Here is a 16304-nt window from a genome sequence, read left to right as displayed (position 1 = left end):
ATATTGACATTCCAAACCTTGAACAGTTTTTCACCCTTGTTGCTTGACAGATCACCTCTCCTTCAGGTCCACTTCCCATCCCACCTGCACCTCCAAATCCCTGATGCTACAGGAAGGCCCAGTAAACCACAACTAGGAACATCTCAGTGATGGCTGCTTCCCTTCAGATTTCCCTCACAGTGGAGAAGGTGTGCTTGATGCCCACCATCACCAGCTTCAGAAAGCAAGGAAAAACATGGCTTTTTACTCAGGCCTTTCAAAATCTTGCCCCTTGCTAATTTTAGTCACTTCTTGATGAATATTACTTGACTGACACGACTTTTGCCACCATCTATTGGGTTAACTGATGTTCTTCAAATTCAGTTGGGTATATATACACACACACATACACCAGCTCCTATCGAGGGAGCGGGGGAGAAGCAAGCCCTGTACTTTCCCTTCTCTACTCCGACCCTCTCTTTTTTCTCTCTGCCATCCCCTTTTCCTCTCCCCAGTAGGTAAGGAGAGCAAGATTCAGAGAGAAATTCATTATCCTGCCAAGAAGGATGATAAAATGTCTGCCTCAAGCATTAGATGCTGGCTTTTCCTTCTGAACTCTCCAACTACTCCTCACCATTGGGGAACACAACTATATATGTTTAATTATTGTAAGCCGCCCAGAGACCTCTGGGTAGTGTGGGCGGCATATAAATTGAATAAATAAATAAATAAATAAATAAATAAATAAATAAATAAATAAATAAATAAATAAATAAATAAATATCCCAAAATTTTATGATTATGGAAACTGTCAAAAGATGCACCTAACCTTCAAACTGTAGGACATGATGTTAGCATCAGGATATTTATTTCAGGACTCTAGGTGGGGTGGGCCACTTGCTTGTCCCCAAAAACAAGGATGAAAGAGGGCACTGGCTTTCATAAAACTGTATGAACTAATTTATATGTGCGTATGCAACATAGGATAATTGCCCCATTGTTTATAATTTCAACAGAATTATAACACATAACTTGTGAGTGGGGAAGACTGTGACTTAAGTGACCCATGGCTTGCTGAATCTGCTGTCCAGTCCAGGTCTTGACTGTGGATGAGCAATTTCAAGGTCCTGATAACCTCCCTCTGCTTTCCTCCTTTTAAATAGGACTTAGACTGGACAGTCCTTAGAATAAAGAACACATTCAAATGGAGAACTGTCCATCTTGAAAGAGTACATCTGTCCTATTACAAGTCATAGCAGGCTAAGCAATATATGACATTAAATGTCAGGGTAGAAACATATACTGGATTAACATATACTGGCCAGAATCTTGTTGGTGTTCATGTAAACATTTTATGTCTTCCTTTGGCTAACTGCAGGTAATTGAAAAAGGGCCAGGTCACTTCTCATGTCTGGTCACATGTCTGATTGCAGAAATAAGATGCATCCTACATCTAATCATTTAGCTGCAACTAGATAAATGTTATGCAGAGCTTCTGACTGCTAGGCCACAAAGCAGTGTCAAGATTAAAAGGCTTCATAACATTCCTTCCTCCTCAAATAAATTTCAAGGACCCTGATAATTCTGAACCGCTGAACCTACTCTAATTTATACTTAAAACTAGCACTGGGTTTGGGAATTCTCTTTCCTCTTTGGTCATGGATATGGGAGGAAAAGTGCTCTCAGTAGCAGACAGAAGGATATATTTATACTGGCAGAACTGAAGTTTCTTTTACTAGTGTCATGTGTGTAATGCGCGCATGCACACACACACACACTGAGAGAGACAGAGAGAGAGAAAGAACCTTACCAAAAGTATTGTAATAGGCACGTTTCAAAGCAATTATATTCATTAAAACCTTTTAGACTCAACAATAACCTTCAAGGTTCACTGTGCTGCTTTGTAAATATTTGACTTTTTATAGGAACAGATTGAGAGCTAGCTGTTCCAGCATTTATTTTTCCATTACAAGGTACTGCTTGGGTTTTGAGGAGGGAGTGCAGTCATTTACCAGAATGTGCTCACTATACAACGCTTTATTATGAATATTCTTATAACTCAAATGACTGAATTCAGCTTATTTATTCTGTGAACCAGAAGGCTATTCCTCCCCACACACTTTTTTTTTCTTTAGACATTCATGGGCAGTGTTTAGGCATGCAATTGAAAGTGTAAAGTATGGAGGAGCAAAGCATATATCATAGCATATATCATAAATCTCAGTTAAGTAGTCATGATTGACTGCAGCTCAGTATTGAACCTGCTGGCAAACTCAGGTCTGCCTCAGCATAGCATGTGACATGGTTTTTAATCTTCCCTATTAAGCAGGGAGTTGCAGTCCTGTACCTGTGGAAGATTTAGCCTTTCAGATGCTGTTTGACTACAATTCCCATCAGCTTACCTAGCAAAGGTGAGTGATCATTTGGAGATCTTGCAATACCAGACTGCACACTGGTACTACAGTATTAATAACAGTAGTAACAATTCTTTGTTTCAGTCAAACAGCATCTGAGAGGGCATATATCCTTCCTCCCAGCTGCTAAATAGTGGTCAAAATCCTGTTGCTTAGTGTTGTAAATTGCATGAGAATAGGCCCATTGAACGAGGGGAGAATGGGTGAGTCAGCTTCTCCATAAGCCTACGATAACTGCAACTTACTATGCTAAACTAAGTCACAGAGTGGGACCATTTGAATCAGTGGAACTAATCCAAATCTTCTAGTTCAATTGGCCTACTCTAGTGCAATTCATTATGCTAAGCAATAGGATTTGGGGGCAATTTGCACTTTGCTGAAAATGCTTGCTCCAGGAGTTGGCCATGGGTGATCATCTCCAGTAATAGGTATGGCAATTTTTTTTTGTATTTGTTTTATTACAGGTTCTTTCCAAGCTTCCTCTTTCATTTTTGTACTCTTCATATATCAATCCTTTTGTTTCACCCAAAACAGCCTCTTTTTGGGTTCCTGTTTGTGATTCACTATTCATGTTTGGGGTACTTCAAAAGCCCTAAAGAAACCTTCAAGAGTATTTAAAAAAGCAAACGAAGCAGTCCCTGCAAATCCCCTAAAAGATCTACTTTAATAAAATAAATACCCAGTAAATTAACCAAATAAAAAAATCCCCTTTCTCAAAAAAATTAAAAAAGCTAGCAAGCAAAAACCAAAAACCAAAAAACAAAACAAAATAGTCAAACTATTCAGAATAGTTCCAGCCTTAAACCAATTCTGTGTCTGTTGTATTCATAGGCATCCATGTTAGTCTGTTTCACCACACATAACATAATAATTATAATCTTAGAACTGCAGAGCTGGAAAGGACCTTATGGATTGAGTCCCTTTCCTTTCAAGGAGGCACAGTGAGGAACTGAACTCCCAACCTCTGGTTTCACAGCCAGATACCTAAACCACTGAACTCCAAAATCAAAGTATTGTGGCACTAGAAAGACTAACAGATTTGTTACTGTGTGAGCTTTCATGAATTACAAATCACTTCCTCAGAGTCATGGAAGACTGCAGCTACACAGGCTTATGCACACTGAGTACATGGTATTTAGGTGGAGATAAACAAGATGTGAAAAAGAAGGTTCCATTGGGGGATGAACTTTTGAAGTGACAATGGCCTCATTATCACTAGCAGCAAACATTCAAAGTACTGTACTGATTTCACATACATCCTGTAATAGATGGAGCAATTCAGTTTGCCTCTCACTTAATACCAGTGGTAGGCTTCTGTCTTCGAAAACAACACTGAATAAAATTGGGGGAGGCTTTCCAACCAGCATTTCCAGAGTTAGAATCTGAAATGTACAACTCTGACTTGAATTTGTAGCTCTCATTTTGAAATTTTAAAGGAAAAGGGCATACATACCTGGTTAAAAATTTTGGAGCTTTTTCTTTGCACCATCCATGGCTCTGCAGGGCCCAGCCTGGTAAAAACGTAAGAGCCCTGCTGGATCAGGCCAGGGACCCATCTAGTCTAGCTTCTGGTATCTCACAGTGGCCCCACCAGATGTCTCAGAGAGCACACAAGGCAACTAGGTACTGTCTCCTGATACCACTCCCCTGCATCTGGCATTTGGAGGTACCTTCCTTTTAAGCCTGGAGATTGTACATCCCCATCATGGGTTGTAACCTGCGACTGACTTTTCCTCCAGGAATCTGTTCAATCCCCTTTTAAAGGAATCTAGACCTCTTGAAGACCTGTGTGAGACTGAACGCTAGTTTGTTTGATTTTTTTTAATAGTCCAATAAAGATATCATTCACCATTGCCTTCAGATTGTCTTCAAAGTGTAGATGGGGTTGTTTTCAGAAGCTGTCCTGAGATTAGTTATGTAGACAGCAAGTAACTGTTGGTATCAGCTAATAGATAAGCTGATTGTTCTGCTGATTACAACACTGCCATGTAACCAGTACTTCTGATGTTCATTATCAGTACTGAAAATACCTTTGTCAGTACAAAAATTAATTACCAGTACAATCATCACCTTTTTTCTATCTTATTTGGTGTCTACCCCCATGTCTTGTACTTTGTGTATATAAACCTGTGACCGAACTCTTATACATCATGTGTCTGTCTCTACTGTTAACTAAATGAGAGTGGCTCCAGGCTGTTAGAAAAAGAAGTAGGATATTGAAGAAAAGTAGTCTGCAGAACCATTCAATAACAGCCACAGAATTCCTCTGTAATGGCTGTCCCTAGTGTGTGACTAGCAGTGAGAGATAGGACTATATAAGGCAGCAACAGGGGGGGAAATGAAGTGTCAGTGCAATGCAAAAGTTACCTTGTAGCATGGTAACTCAACTTGCTAGCCCCAAATAGAAGAATTATATAAACAGCAGAAGGTTGCTTGGATAGTAAAAATAAAATACAAGCTTGCAGGGCTGTCATGCATTCACAAAGCACTGATAAAATATAGTGTATTATAAAAACTAATTTGGCATAATGACACTTCACTGATCTGGCTTTCAACATTTGTAGGGGCCGCATTTAAGAGACTTCGGTCTCATGGAGATTTCTTTGTGAAATAGTATCCACAATAGAATGAGCTTCCCATAGTCACTATCACAGATTTCACTGTTTATTTATTTGTAATAATTTGTTTCTACTTCAAGGCCAAAAAGCTCTGTGATCAATTCATATAAATTTATGTGTATTTTTATAGACTGATGCAGTGAGCCTTTAAGCACTGCTGGAGGAATGGCCTTGTTTTTTTCCTGCTTCTTTCTATGCTGCAGGTAGATGGCAGCTTTGTTGTCATTGCTGTCCCTTATAGTGGCACACACACACAACTGGACAAAGAAAACCAGTATTTACTCAAAGAAATGACATAGCTAATGTACAATCCAGAGGACCACATTCCCCAACCCCCCAAAAGTTACAAAACATGTTGGAGAACAGGACTAAGAAAAAAATAGTTTCTAATCACAATAGATCAGGTCAAATCAGGGGAACCCAAGTCTCTTTATGGTACACCACAGGAAAATGAATTGATTGTAGCAACAGCTGCCCCAGGAAATGTGATTCCACAGTACTGGGGAATAAGGATGAAGGTGGTGCTTGAGATGGAGGAGAGGGAAAAGTGAAAATAGTAGAAGTGATGTCGCTCTTTCCTTGCATTATTTATTGTCAAACTTTGTTAGTTATCTACAGTTGCCAGGAAGACCACCTGGATAGAGCTGGGTGACTAATTTGTTGGGATCACATTTCAGTGTCAGAATACTCAATTGGATGAGACATGAGATGGAGTTTCCTCTTGCCAATCAAATCTGTACATTTCCAAGATTTTCAGTGAGCTGGTGGGACAGCTGGTGGAGATGGTGTAAAAGTATTATATATATTACTTGAAATTCAGGCATTTGAAACATATGCACAAACTCATTTTACTTATGAGAAAAAATGTACATTTAAAACACATCTTGAAAAATGCACAATAAGGAAGAATTTCCCCATGGGGAAAGGTGGCTCACAATATGATTTGGGCCTGGGTCAGACCAAGCTCAGTGATGGAAAAGAATCTCAATAACTTGAGCTTGATAGCTTTGTCCATTCCTACTACTGAGGCTCATTAATCTGATTTAAAAGTCCTCTCAGCACCAATAACCTTCTTTCTGCCTCCAGGTCCTGAACACATCCTGCTATTTCCAAAATGCTAGTTTAGCAAACATTAACACATGCATGTAAAAAATGGGCTGAAGGCACCTCTTGGGGTAAAACATTTCCAGTGGCAGCAATCATGTTTTTCTGTTGGATCATAAACAACAAATAACCTTTTGGCACTTTATTTGACATAAGCTTTCACAGACTATAGTCTTCTTCATCAGATGTGACCGATGAAGTGCACTAGTGGTTCAGCTTAGAGATCAGAGCCAAGCAGCACACCAAGACTGGGAGACATCATTGTTCAGACATGACTGGACTTCACGAAGAAAGATTCATACAGCTTTTCCCGTTCTGAAGATGCCAGTGACCAGTCTGAGCAGGTGGAGACTTTCAACCCCTGAAAATACGTCATTGCCAGGAAGATCTTTAAGGCTGCAATTTTTATAGCTTTGGGCAGCTATATCTTGAACCAAAAGTTACTCTGTAGTTTCATGAGACTAGTTCACAATACACTGTTGCAGTAATCTGGATTTACTGTTGCTGTCAGTTAACTTTACATACTACAGTACAAAAGAGATATTGGTGAATCACTAGGAAAGCCAAAATTCAGGGCCTCAAATCTTTCAGTGGCCTTGCTACTCCATTAAACACGAATAAAAATCACCTTCAATGCTGTGACAGAACAAATTACTTCCATAACCTTTCACATAATTTTTAAGACCATTTGAGGTATATAGGATTTTACAATAGCCCCTTCTGCCATAAATGTAAAGTTTCACAAAGGTGCTTGTATATTATGCTTCCATAATGATGCTTAAAAAAAAAAGCATTCATGTGTGATTTACTCAGAATTGTATAGTTGTGTTGTTCTTCTACAAATACAAAAGGAGACATTGCTCCTCACTTAGGCTAATTAGTTTTTTAGAATCACATGAAGCCACATACCTTGTCTGTTTCACTATGGATAAAAGTGATACACCATTATATATTCTTGGTTCTAACATTATTTATTTATTTATTTATTTATTTATTTATTTATTTATTTATTTATTTATTTATTTATTTATTTATTTATTTATACCTTGCCTATCTAGTCAAACAACCACTCTAGGCAGCTTCCAACATATATAACTACATATAACATATAATAAAATTTTAAACATCAATGGACAAGTTATTCAAGATGAAAAAAAGGAAAGAGAAAAAATATATATAAGAAAAAAGAAAAAAAGAAATCAAGTATTAACTGGAGGGAAGGCCTGTGTAAACATCCAAGTTTTCCGTTGGTTGCCCAGTGAAGGGGCCACATGAATCTCCAGAGAAAGGTTATTCCAGAGGTGAGACATAGCTATAGCAAGAGACATAGACTAGTATATAAAATACATAGAAGTATTTGAAATGTGGATTTATTCCAAGATCATGAGAATATCCTGGATCAAGATGATGATAAAGAAATACTAAGAAGGATGAATAAACACTAAGAAATCATAGTCATCATAATGAAAACTTTGTATCATCAAGTCGATTCTCACTTTTGAAGGTTTTCTATGTAGATTGCTGAGAAGTGGTTTGCCATTCAATTCTTCTGGGGGTGCCCTTTGACAGTGTAGTTACACAGGTTGGCTCTACTACCAGGTGGCAAAGTAGGAAATGTAACTCCCAACCTCTGTCTCCACAGCCAGATACTAAACTCACTGAGATATCCAGCCACCTATATAGAACACACAGAGTGCAAAGAGCCAGAATATTTTGGTCTCATAATGAAAACTAAAAAATATAGATTCCCAGAGGTCATTATTCCAGTTATTATCATTATTTTAAATGAATGAAGAAACACTGGCTGAAGACAACTGGAGACCAGTTTTGATGCAACACAACACTGTGGTTTAGAGCTACCACATCCAATATGAGAACAGCGTTTGTATTTTATTTGTTTAAGGTTTTCTTGCAAATTGCTTCTATGACTGCTCATTAAGGAGGGGTAAACCTGAAATACATTGAATAAATAAAACATATTTGTGGGACCTTAGAATTAAAGGCTGACCGTAACTAGAATTAGCATGAGAATTCTATTGTTTCCAGCCTAACACTCTTTGCTTAATACTTTATTTATTTATTGTATTTATATTCTGCCCATCTGATCAATTGACCACTCTGGGCGGCTAACAACACTTAAAAACAATTTAAATATAATCAATATATAGCATCAATAATCAATTGTTCAGAATGGAAATAATACTTGCCTCTCCTCCTGTCATATCTTTCTCACTAATTTGTGATTATAAAACCAACACAAAAGAAGAGGCCAAAATGTTACTTCCAGATTTCCAAATAAACTAGAGAAAATAACTTTTATTGAGGCAGACACACACTGACACAGTTACATACTCATACTCTGTTTTTTGTCACAGGCTATACAATTTCTTCTGGTATATGAAACTGATTCTCAGCACAACCCACCAGGGCACACTTATTACTTCTAATCCTTTCATCCAATCAAAACCATCACCCAAAGAAGAAGATAAAATGTATTTTGAGCTTACTGGTTCAGGGAGAGAGGAGAGGTTACAGTGGAATCGCTGATTTTTGCAAGTAAATATTAATCACAACCAGAGCCATGATCATGTAATGTTTCAAGGGAGGAAACCAACTTATGATAGCATAGTTTTTTTGTTCTCTAATTCAACAGATGCATCCAGCGTTACCCTTAGTTAATAGGTAACAGCATTTATGTGCATAATAAAAAAAATAAGCAAGGAAATGCAAAGACAAAACAAAACAAAAAATCCACACAAACAAAAACCCAACAATAAACCACCTCAAAACAAAACAAAAAAAATCCCAGTATGGTAAACATAGCAGTCATTCACAACAGTAATAATTGTTGATAACACTACCATCTAAGCATTTTAATGGCAATTAGTATATACACAGAGAACATGTATAAGGTGATTTTATTTTTAAAAGCGACAAAAGCCACTCTTCACACCACTCTAATAGCATTTTTCCCACTGGCCAGCTATAAAGCAGAAATGTGTTCTTTCTATTATATGGGAAGAGGCAATGCTGTGTCCAATCCATGAATTGCTGTGCACTGGGGTTAAAGTGGAAATCCTGTCATGTCAAGCCCTTCCCTGTCTATTTTCAAAATACAATATATATTGCACAGTAGTTCCAATTTGTAAGTTCTTCTGTTGAGCTTCATGCATGGTCCAGCTATGAAAAGGCCAAAGGTGTTTTTTTTCTCTCACACACATACAAACACACAATAATGTTTCAAGACCCAAAGTATTGACGTATATATGGCCAGAAGTTAAATTAGGTGCATTCCTGCCACACACAGCTGAAGCAGGCATACATCTAATCTTTCTTAAATCATATGAACTCATGCTAGTCTTTCAAATTTGTGTTAGCTGGTTTGGTAACCTATGCACAGGCACACACAGACACCAAGAGATTTCTTTATGGCAAGACTGGCCCTGCTATTAGAAAAGAGACAGTTACTCAGCAACTAATCTGTGTAGCAAATATTTAGTTTATTATTACTCTACTTTTAATGCCCTGGAAACAAAGAAACACTTTCTGGAGTTTTTGCCTTTTGTGCTACTTACTGCTCTGCTTCAAGCAGGAAAAAAGAGTTTAGGGTTAGGTTTAATGTTATTATACTTAATTCAGGCTCAAACACCATAATCCAACCCTTACATCATTGAAGAGATCTACCTGGAAGGCTAAACCAGATTAAGTGGATCTCTAAAATCTAAAATGTATGTGCAGCAGCAAAGGCACTGAATACAACCTTCCGGGTGGTCTCCCAAGTACTAGTCAGGCTGGACCCTGCTTAACTTTCAAACTGGAACAAAATCACAATGGTAGGGTAAATTGGTTTTTGTAGCTTTTTCGGGCTATTTGGCCATGTTCTGGAGGTTCTGGAGGCCAAACATCCTGAAAAACCTACAACCACCACCAGATCCTGGCTGTGAAAGCCTTTGAGAATACGTCGGGTAAATTGCTCCAACAACTTCTAAATCTCAATAGGTAAAGGTAAAGGTTCCCCTTGACATTTAGTCCAGTCGTGTCCAACTCTAGGGTGTGGTGCTCATCCCCATTTCCAAGCCATAGAGCCAGCATTTGTCCGAAGACAGTTTCCATGGTCACGTGGCCAGCGCAACTAGATACGGAACGCTGTTACCTTCCCGAGGTGGTACCTATTTATCTATTTGCATTTTACATGCTTTTGAACTGCTAGGTTGGCAGGAGCTGGGACAAGGGACGAGAGCTCACTCCATTGCGTGGATTCGATCTTACGACTGCAGGTCTTCTGACCTTGCAGCACAGAGGCTTCTGCGGTTTAACCCCCAGTGCCACCATGTCCTTAAACCTCAATAAAGACACATAAATGGTTCAGTAGTCAGATATGGCAACATTGTTGTCATTCAGGCTATAAATGGTTTGTTTTCTTTATCACCTTTTGATTTTAAAAAGGATGATTTTCCAAATAACACATGAAATACAATAAAATAACCAAGAAGCAACAAATGATCTCAGACTGATGACAGAAGTAATAGGAGTAGTCATTAACACTAACGACCTTCAAAAGGGAATAAACACATACATGGAGGGCACAGGTATCAATAGTGGCTAGTCAAGATGGTTGGTTATACAGAATGTCAATTATCAGCGGCATCTGAATATTCCTTGCTAGGGAAAATGAACGAACGGTATAATTGCAATCTTGTTTTTGCCTGTGGGCTTCCCAGAGGCATCTGACTGGCTGTGGTGACAACAGAATGTTGGACAAGAGATTTTGGCCTGATCCAGCACAGCTCTCCTTATGTATGTAATTTACAACAGTACAAATGTTCTTAAAGCAATTTACAACCACAGAAGAAATAATAAAAACTGCAGAAGTGCCTAGGAAAATACAAAGACCCATACCAGATGCCACCTTTAATGGCTGCCAGATGAATCTCCCTGGAGGAAGGAGGCTGTCTATCATGTTGCCCTCTATCTCTTGTGCAAGCAGTGGCGGCACCTGAGGAAAAACTTAGCATACAGGCATTTAACACAGAGAAGGGGGAAGGCCTGCGGTTTAATGGTGGAACATATTAGTTGAAGGTGAAATGTCCCAAGCATATCCAGATAGGGCTGTGAAAATAGTTACTGGCATCTCCAGGTAGGACTGGGCCAGCTGCCAACCAGTGTTGATAATACTGGACCAGATATACTAATGGGCTGACTCAAGCGTTAGGCATATCCCTTTCACTTGCTAAGCAAGTTTTAACTGCTGGCCAGTGCCAACAAAAAGGCACCGGGTGTAGATTTCACAACTTTTGTATCACAGGCCCGTGTACATCTCAACTGAAAGCACCCTAAGGCTGTGTGTGTGTGGCATTCATAATTATACTGTAACTTCTCTCTGTTGTACATTTCTCCCACATGAAGCTCTGAGGTAAACTGGCTGGAAGGTACATTTGATCTTTTTTTAAAAAAAGGTATCTTTGATTCTGTTCATTCTCCAGCATGATTCGCCAGGGATAAAATCCAGATTTAAAAGCCCTGGTGGCGTCACTTACGAACACGTGGTGTTTGACGCTTTTCAAAATGGGAGCTCTTCTGATGGAACACTCATTTCTCACGCTTCGCAATTATTCTTATTTTTTTAAAAAAGGGGGTGGGTAAAAAAAGAACCCCTTCCCCCCCCCACACCCCCATGAAATATACACCGCTCCGCCTCCGTGGAAAAGCAAAGCAAGGATTGGAAGGTGGTGGGCGAAGTGAAGGACGAAGGGCTTTGCTACTGCGGCGGCGGGGGTGTTTGAGAGAAATGGTAGAGACCCAAAGGAAGCCTTCCACCTCTCTTCTTCCTCCCGCGCCCCATCCCCGCACGCGCCCGGGTTGGCCGCAGCACCGCTTGGAGAGACGTGTCTCGAGCCGCCGCCGCCGCAAGGGCCACGCACGCGCGAGCCTCACCCAGGAGGAGCTTCCTCTCCCACCTCCTCACCCCCCCAACCCCTCCTCCCCCGTCAACCCTTCCCCGCGCCTCGCCGCTCGTTCTGTGGCAAGACGCGGACCCAGTGACTGACTGACTGACTGACTGTGGCAGAGGCCGCCCCCGCTTGCTCAGGGGACACACGTCCACAATACTCCGTCCCTTCGCGGCTGGCTGTGGCCTTGGGGACAGGCATAGGCGACGGCGGGGGCCGGGCGGGGGGACGAGAAGCTCCAGCTGGGACAGCTCCTTGCCAGGAAAAGCGAGTCAATTCGTTGCTGTCCTCAGAAATGACGCCCCAGTCAGGAAGCCACGGTTGCTCCCGCTGCTGCCGCCGCCTGACTTCTAGGGCACGACGGCAGCTACGTGGCTCCCCTTTTTCCCCCTCAGCCTTTCCCTCGCCGAAGGACCAGGGTTTTGGGCTGCTTTCACTGCTGCTCAACCAAACCGGCACTCCGGGCAAGATGCCCACCCTTTTTAAAAAATTCTTCTTCTTAGCTTCCCCACCTTCTCCTATTGCTGCATTTCGACTGTGCTTCTCCCCCTGGGATGAATTCACTCCTTCCTTCCTTCCTTCTCTCTCTCTCGCTTCCCCCCACAGCCTTCTCTTTTCCAAGAGGGGCGCGCGCCTTGCGCATGGTGCGCTACTGGGGCGGCCGCGGCGCACACCTGGGGAAGAAAGGAAGAGGCGCTTCCAAGGGGCGGGGAGGGAGGTGGGCGGAGGGGAGGGAGAAACCCCCGCTACCTTGACAGTGATTGGCAGCCGGGCCCGGGCCAATGGCGGCTGAGCTGGGGTTTTGGCAAAGGAGAGGGTGGCGCGAGTGGAAAGCCGAGGCGGCGAGGGTAGGTTGTGCCTCGGACCGAGCGGATCCCTTTTAGTGGTTGAGGCTGCGTGAGTGAAAGGAGAGACCCTGCGAAAGGGGTGGCGGCAGCGGGAGAAGGAGTCGACGACAGCAGCAGCAGCAGCGGCGCGGAGGAGGAGGAGGAGGAGGAGGAAGAGGAGGAGGAAGGCACGGCACGGCACGGATTCTGTGCAGCGGCAGCACCCGGAGCAGGAGGAACTGGAGCCGCAGTTGGTCTTCAGGGGTCTGGACGGATGCGTTGTTTTGCAACCCGTTTAATCTGATTTTTTTCCTCGCGCCCCCCCCCCCCCGGCCTTGTAATCCTTTCCCTTCTTGGACTTGCCTTCCTCTCCCTTTGCCACCGCTTCGGCTTCTTTACCTCGGCCGCTCGTTCTAATAACCGAGAGGCGTGATTGACATCAAGGCGGCGGCGGCGGGGGGGCCCACAAAACCCCCACCAACCCTGAAGGAGGAGCGGCGGCGGCGGCGGCGGCGGCAGCAGCAGCAGCTGGCGAGCGAGGAGGAAAACCGAGGAGGCGAGCGAGAGGAAGGACGCTCCAGCAGCGAGCGAAAGGCGTGCAGTTGAACCGCCGCCGAGCCGTGCCAGCAAAGGAGCCCAGAGCGACGCCGTGTGTACTTGACCATCATTGCTGGTGCTGCTGCTGCTGCTGCTGCTGTTGCCGCCGCCCGCTTTGTGTCTGGAGAGGGAGAAAAGAGATCGAGCCTTCGCCGCCTTCCTCCTCCGCCGGCTCCTTTCCAGGTTGCTGGAAATGTCTGAACACAAGGCGCTGGATCCGAAGTTATCGACGACGGAGAGGGTGGTGAAAGGTAAGAAGGCAGCTCGGTGCCCGCGGGCAGCCGGGCTGATCCGGGAGGGAGCTCCCTGGCTCCACGGGAGGGGGGGGAAAGGAGGAGGAGGAGGAGGGAGGGAGGGGGAAGGGCAGGATCCTTCTGCGAGATGGGAGCTCACCCCCTGCGTGTCTCCCCCTCCTCCCTCCTCTTTACCGGGAAGGGGGCAGTTCGGGAGGGAGGCTCGTTTAGATCGGGGCTTGTGTGTTTATTTACTGTGGCTGCGGTTGCAGGCGGGGAGGGGGGTGAAGAGGAGGGAGGAGGCAGCAGGAGAGGAGGCGGCGGCTTGATAGATGTAGGAAGCGAGTGCCTCCGCGGCGAGAGTGGCGATCGAACACACACACCTCCATAGAGAAGGGTTAAGACACTGTGGACTAGCGGCGGAGGCGGAAAGGGGCTGATTGCAGAGGGAGCCCCGAAAAAAGCACGGGTCGCTCCAGATCCGGAGCCCTCCCTCCTGGGGAAAGCCTCCTTGAAGTCCCGGAATCAGCCCTTTTCCAAGGGAGCCAGGGAGCTCGCAGGCTTCCTTTTTCCACCCATCCTCTCGCTCCGTCTCCGTGTGGCGGCGGCGGCGGCGGCTTCCTTGCCTTCTGTCTGTTGCTACATTGCAGCAATTTCCCTCCCTCGCTCTCTCTTGCGCTCTCCCTCCCTCCCTCCTTCGGAATGGTTGCACGGGACTCGCGAGAGGCAAGCGGAGGGAGGGAGGGAGGAAAACCCTCCGTTTCCTTCTTTGCGGCTGGAGGATCCGGAGGAGGGGAGGCGAGGGTGGCCGCGCCGCAGATCTCCCGGGCCTCCATGCCTCGCAAACGCCCCCCCTCCCAGCTCCTTCGGGCATTTCCACCTTCTCTCCGCCCACCGAGGGGGTGGGGGTGGGTGGGTGGGGGCTCTCCCGGTCGCGGCCTCCGCTGGCTCGCTCTCGAGCGAGATCAGTTCCCTGAAATGTAGTCCAGCTCCCCCGCCTGTAGAAATATGCCCGGGGTGTGCGCGCCGTAGCGCCCGGTTTTGACAGCTGCCTTTCGTTTTGCCTTTGCGCTGACGAACAGGCGGCTTTGATATGTGACAACCTGGGGGAAGGAAAGAGGAGATGGAAGAAAGGAGGGAGGGGTGTCCTCCCCTCCCCTTCCCGACTGGGCTTTCCTTGTGGCCCACTTTTCTGTTGGCAGGGGAGGGAGCAAAGACTGTACCTGGGCATGTGACGCCCTTTCGTGCCTTCTCTCTTTTTTTTCCTGCTCCCCCTGCCCGAAACCCCTTAGGAAATGCTGGTATGGGAAGAGGGGAATCTGTGCTACTGCAGCTGCACCCGCAGAAGGCATCTCTGAGTGACGCTGTCCTATCACTAGCTGGATCCCTGCCTTCAGTGGTTGAGAAAGGCAGATTATTTATCCCCAATCTCTTAACTATTGGGATTTAAGGGAAGATTGCAGATGTGCTGCCTGGCTAATCCTTCCAGCCCAATGGAGGAGCAGGCCAGAAAGCAATAAATCTTTTCAACCATTGTTTTTTATCTCCTATTCTGCTCTTCCTCCCCTACCTGCCACCACCACCCCTCCACAATTCACAGGCCAGTAAGATTCTTTGTATGAATGCTGAGTGATCTAGTGGACATATTTGGCTGGGCTGCTTATTATTTTTAAAAAGTGTGACCTTTAATAATCTGTACTGAGATGGCTTATCTGATCAACTGTTATAAGTACAGGCGTGTTTGGTCTTTCTCTCCCTGTCACATACACAGAGGAAAAGATTAACTCTGCCTTTGTCGGAAGCGAACTGATATGTGTAATTTTATCAACCTTAGGCTACAGTCAGGTGAATTCATGTTCAGGTGTTAAGTCCCTCAGCATGTACTAAGGCTTACTTCTGGGCAGGAATATCCTATTCAGCCATTTTTTTTCCATATGTGCATGCAGGTTTAAATTTATTGTCAAGCTATAATAAGCTTAGAGGTTAATTTTTGCAGAGTTATTTGATCCCAAATGAATTTACTTGAGGAAGTAAGCCATGCTGATTCTTTCACGATGTTTTAATAAGAAAAATGAAATCCCTTTCCTATTGAAATTAGCAGCAACACTCTTAGTTTTAATGAGACAGGATTGCATACTTAAAAGCTGCACTTCTAAGCACATGTACTTGGGATGATGATATGCTGCCAAGTAATTTCTGACTTCTGGTGACCCTTTTCAGGGTTTTCTAACTAGTGAGTACTCAGAAGTAGTTTACTAGTCCTTTCTTCTGGGGGCATCCTGGGACTGCACAGCTTGCCCAAGGCCACACAGGCTGGTTATCCTCCTGGGAGACGCAGTGGGGAATTGAACTTCCAAACCTTTGGCTCTGCAGCCAGATACCTAACTTTCTAGGGAATAAGTCCCACTGAAATTAGTAGGTCTAATTTGTGCCCAAGGATATGTGAATGGAGTTGGATTGTTAAGCAGCCACTTTATATTTAAATATTCTTTTTTTGTGTGTGTGTGGTCCATGTTGCTTTAAAGTGCTTTCTTAGAATACTGAAATTTCAAACTCTCTTGAGCAAAATGGTAGCCATGATTGT

At 43.8% G+C, this 16304-nt stretch overlaps 1 protein-coding gene and 1 long non-coding RNA gene across 3 annotated transcripts in view; one reads left to right on the top strand and one right to left on the bottom strand.

Annotated features, from left to right (window-relative positions):
- Positions 1-5581: 5581 nt before the first annotated feature.
- LOC140707630 (uncharacterized) lies at positions 5582-11092 on the bottom strand. The gene is made up of 2 exons (XR_013545799.1): positions 11015-11092; positions 5582-5784 (listed from the first exon to the last, which is right to left on the bottom strand). It is a non-coding gene; the product is annotated as an uncharacterized LOC140707630 (long non-coding RNA).
- A 2423-nt stretch (positions 11093-13515) lies between these two features.
- Positions 13516-16304, top strand: part of PPP3CA (protein phosphatase 3 catalytic subunit alpha) — a 218321-nt gene continuing 215532 nt past the window's right edge. Inside the window, exon 1 of one of the 2 annotated variants that reach the window (XM_020805420.3) lies at positions 13516-13738. In XM_020805420.3, the coding sequence (XP_020661079.1) occupies positions 13681-13738 (58 nt within the window). In that variant the 5' untranslated portion in view covers positions 13516-13680. The remainder of the gene's footprint in view (positions 13739-16304) is intronic. The other variant, XM_020805421.3, reaches the window with a different exon arrangement.

This window comes from Pogona vitticeps, chromosome 5, assembly GCF_051106095.1.
Source record: "Pogona vitticeps strain Pit_001003342236 chromosome 5, PviZW2.1, whole genome shotgun sequence".
Classification (NCBI taxonomy): domain Eukaryota; kingdom Metazoa; phylum Chordata; class Lepidosauria; order Squamata; family Agamidae; genus Pogona; species Pogona vitticeps.
The sequence above is the reverse complement of the archived record's forward strand: the minus strand, read 5'-3'. Positions and strand labels throughout refer to the sequence as shown.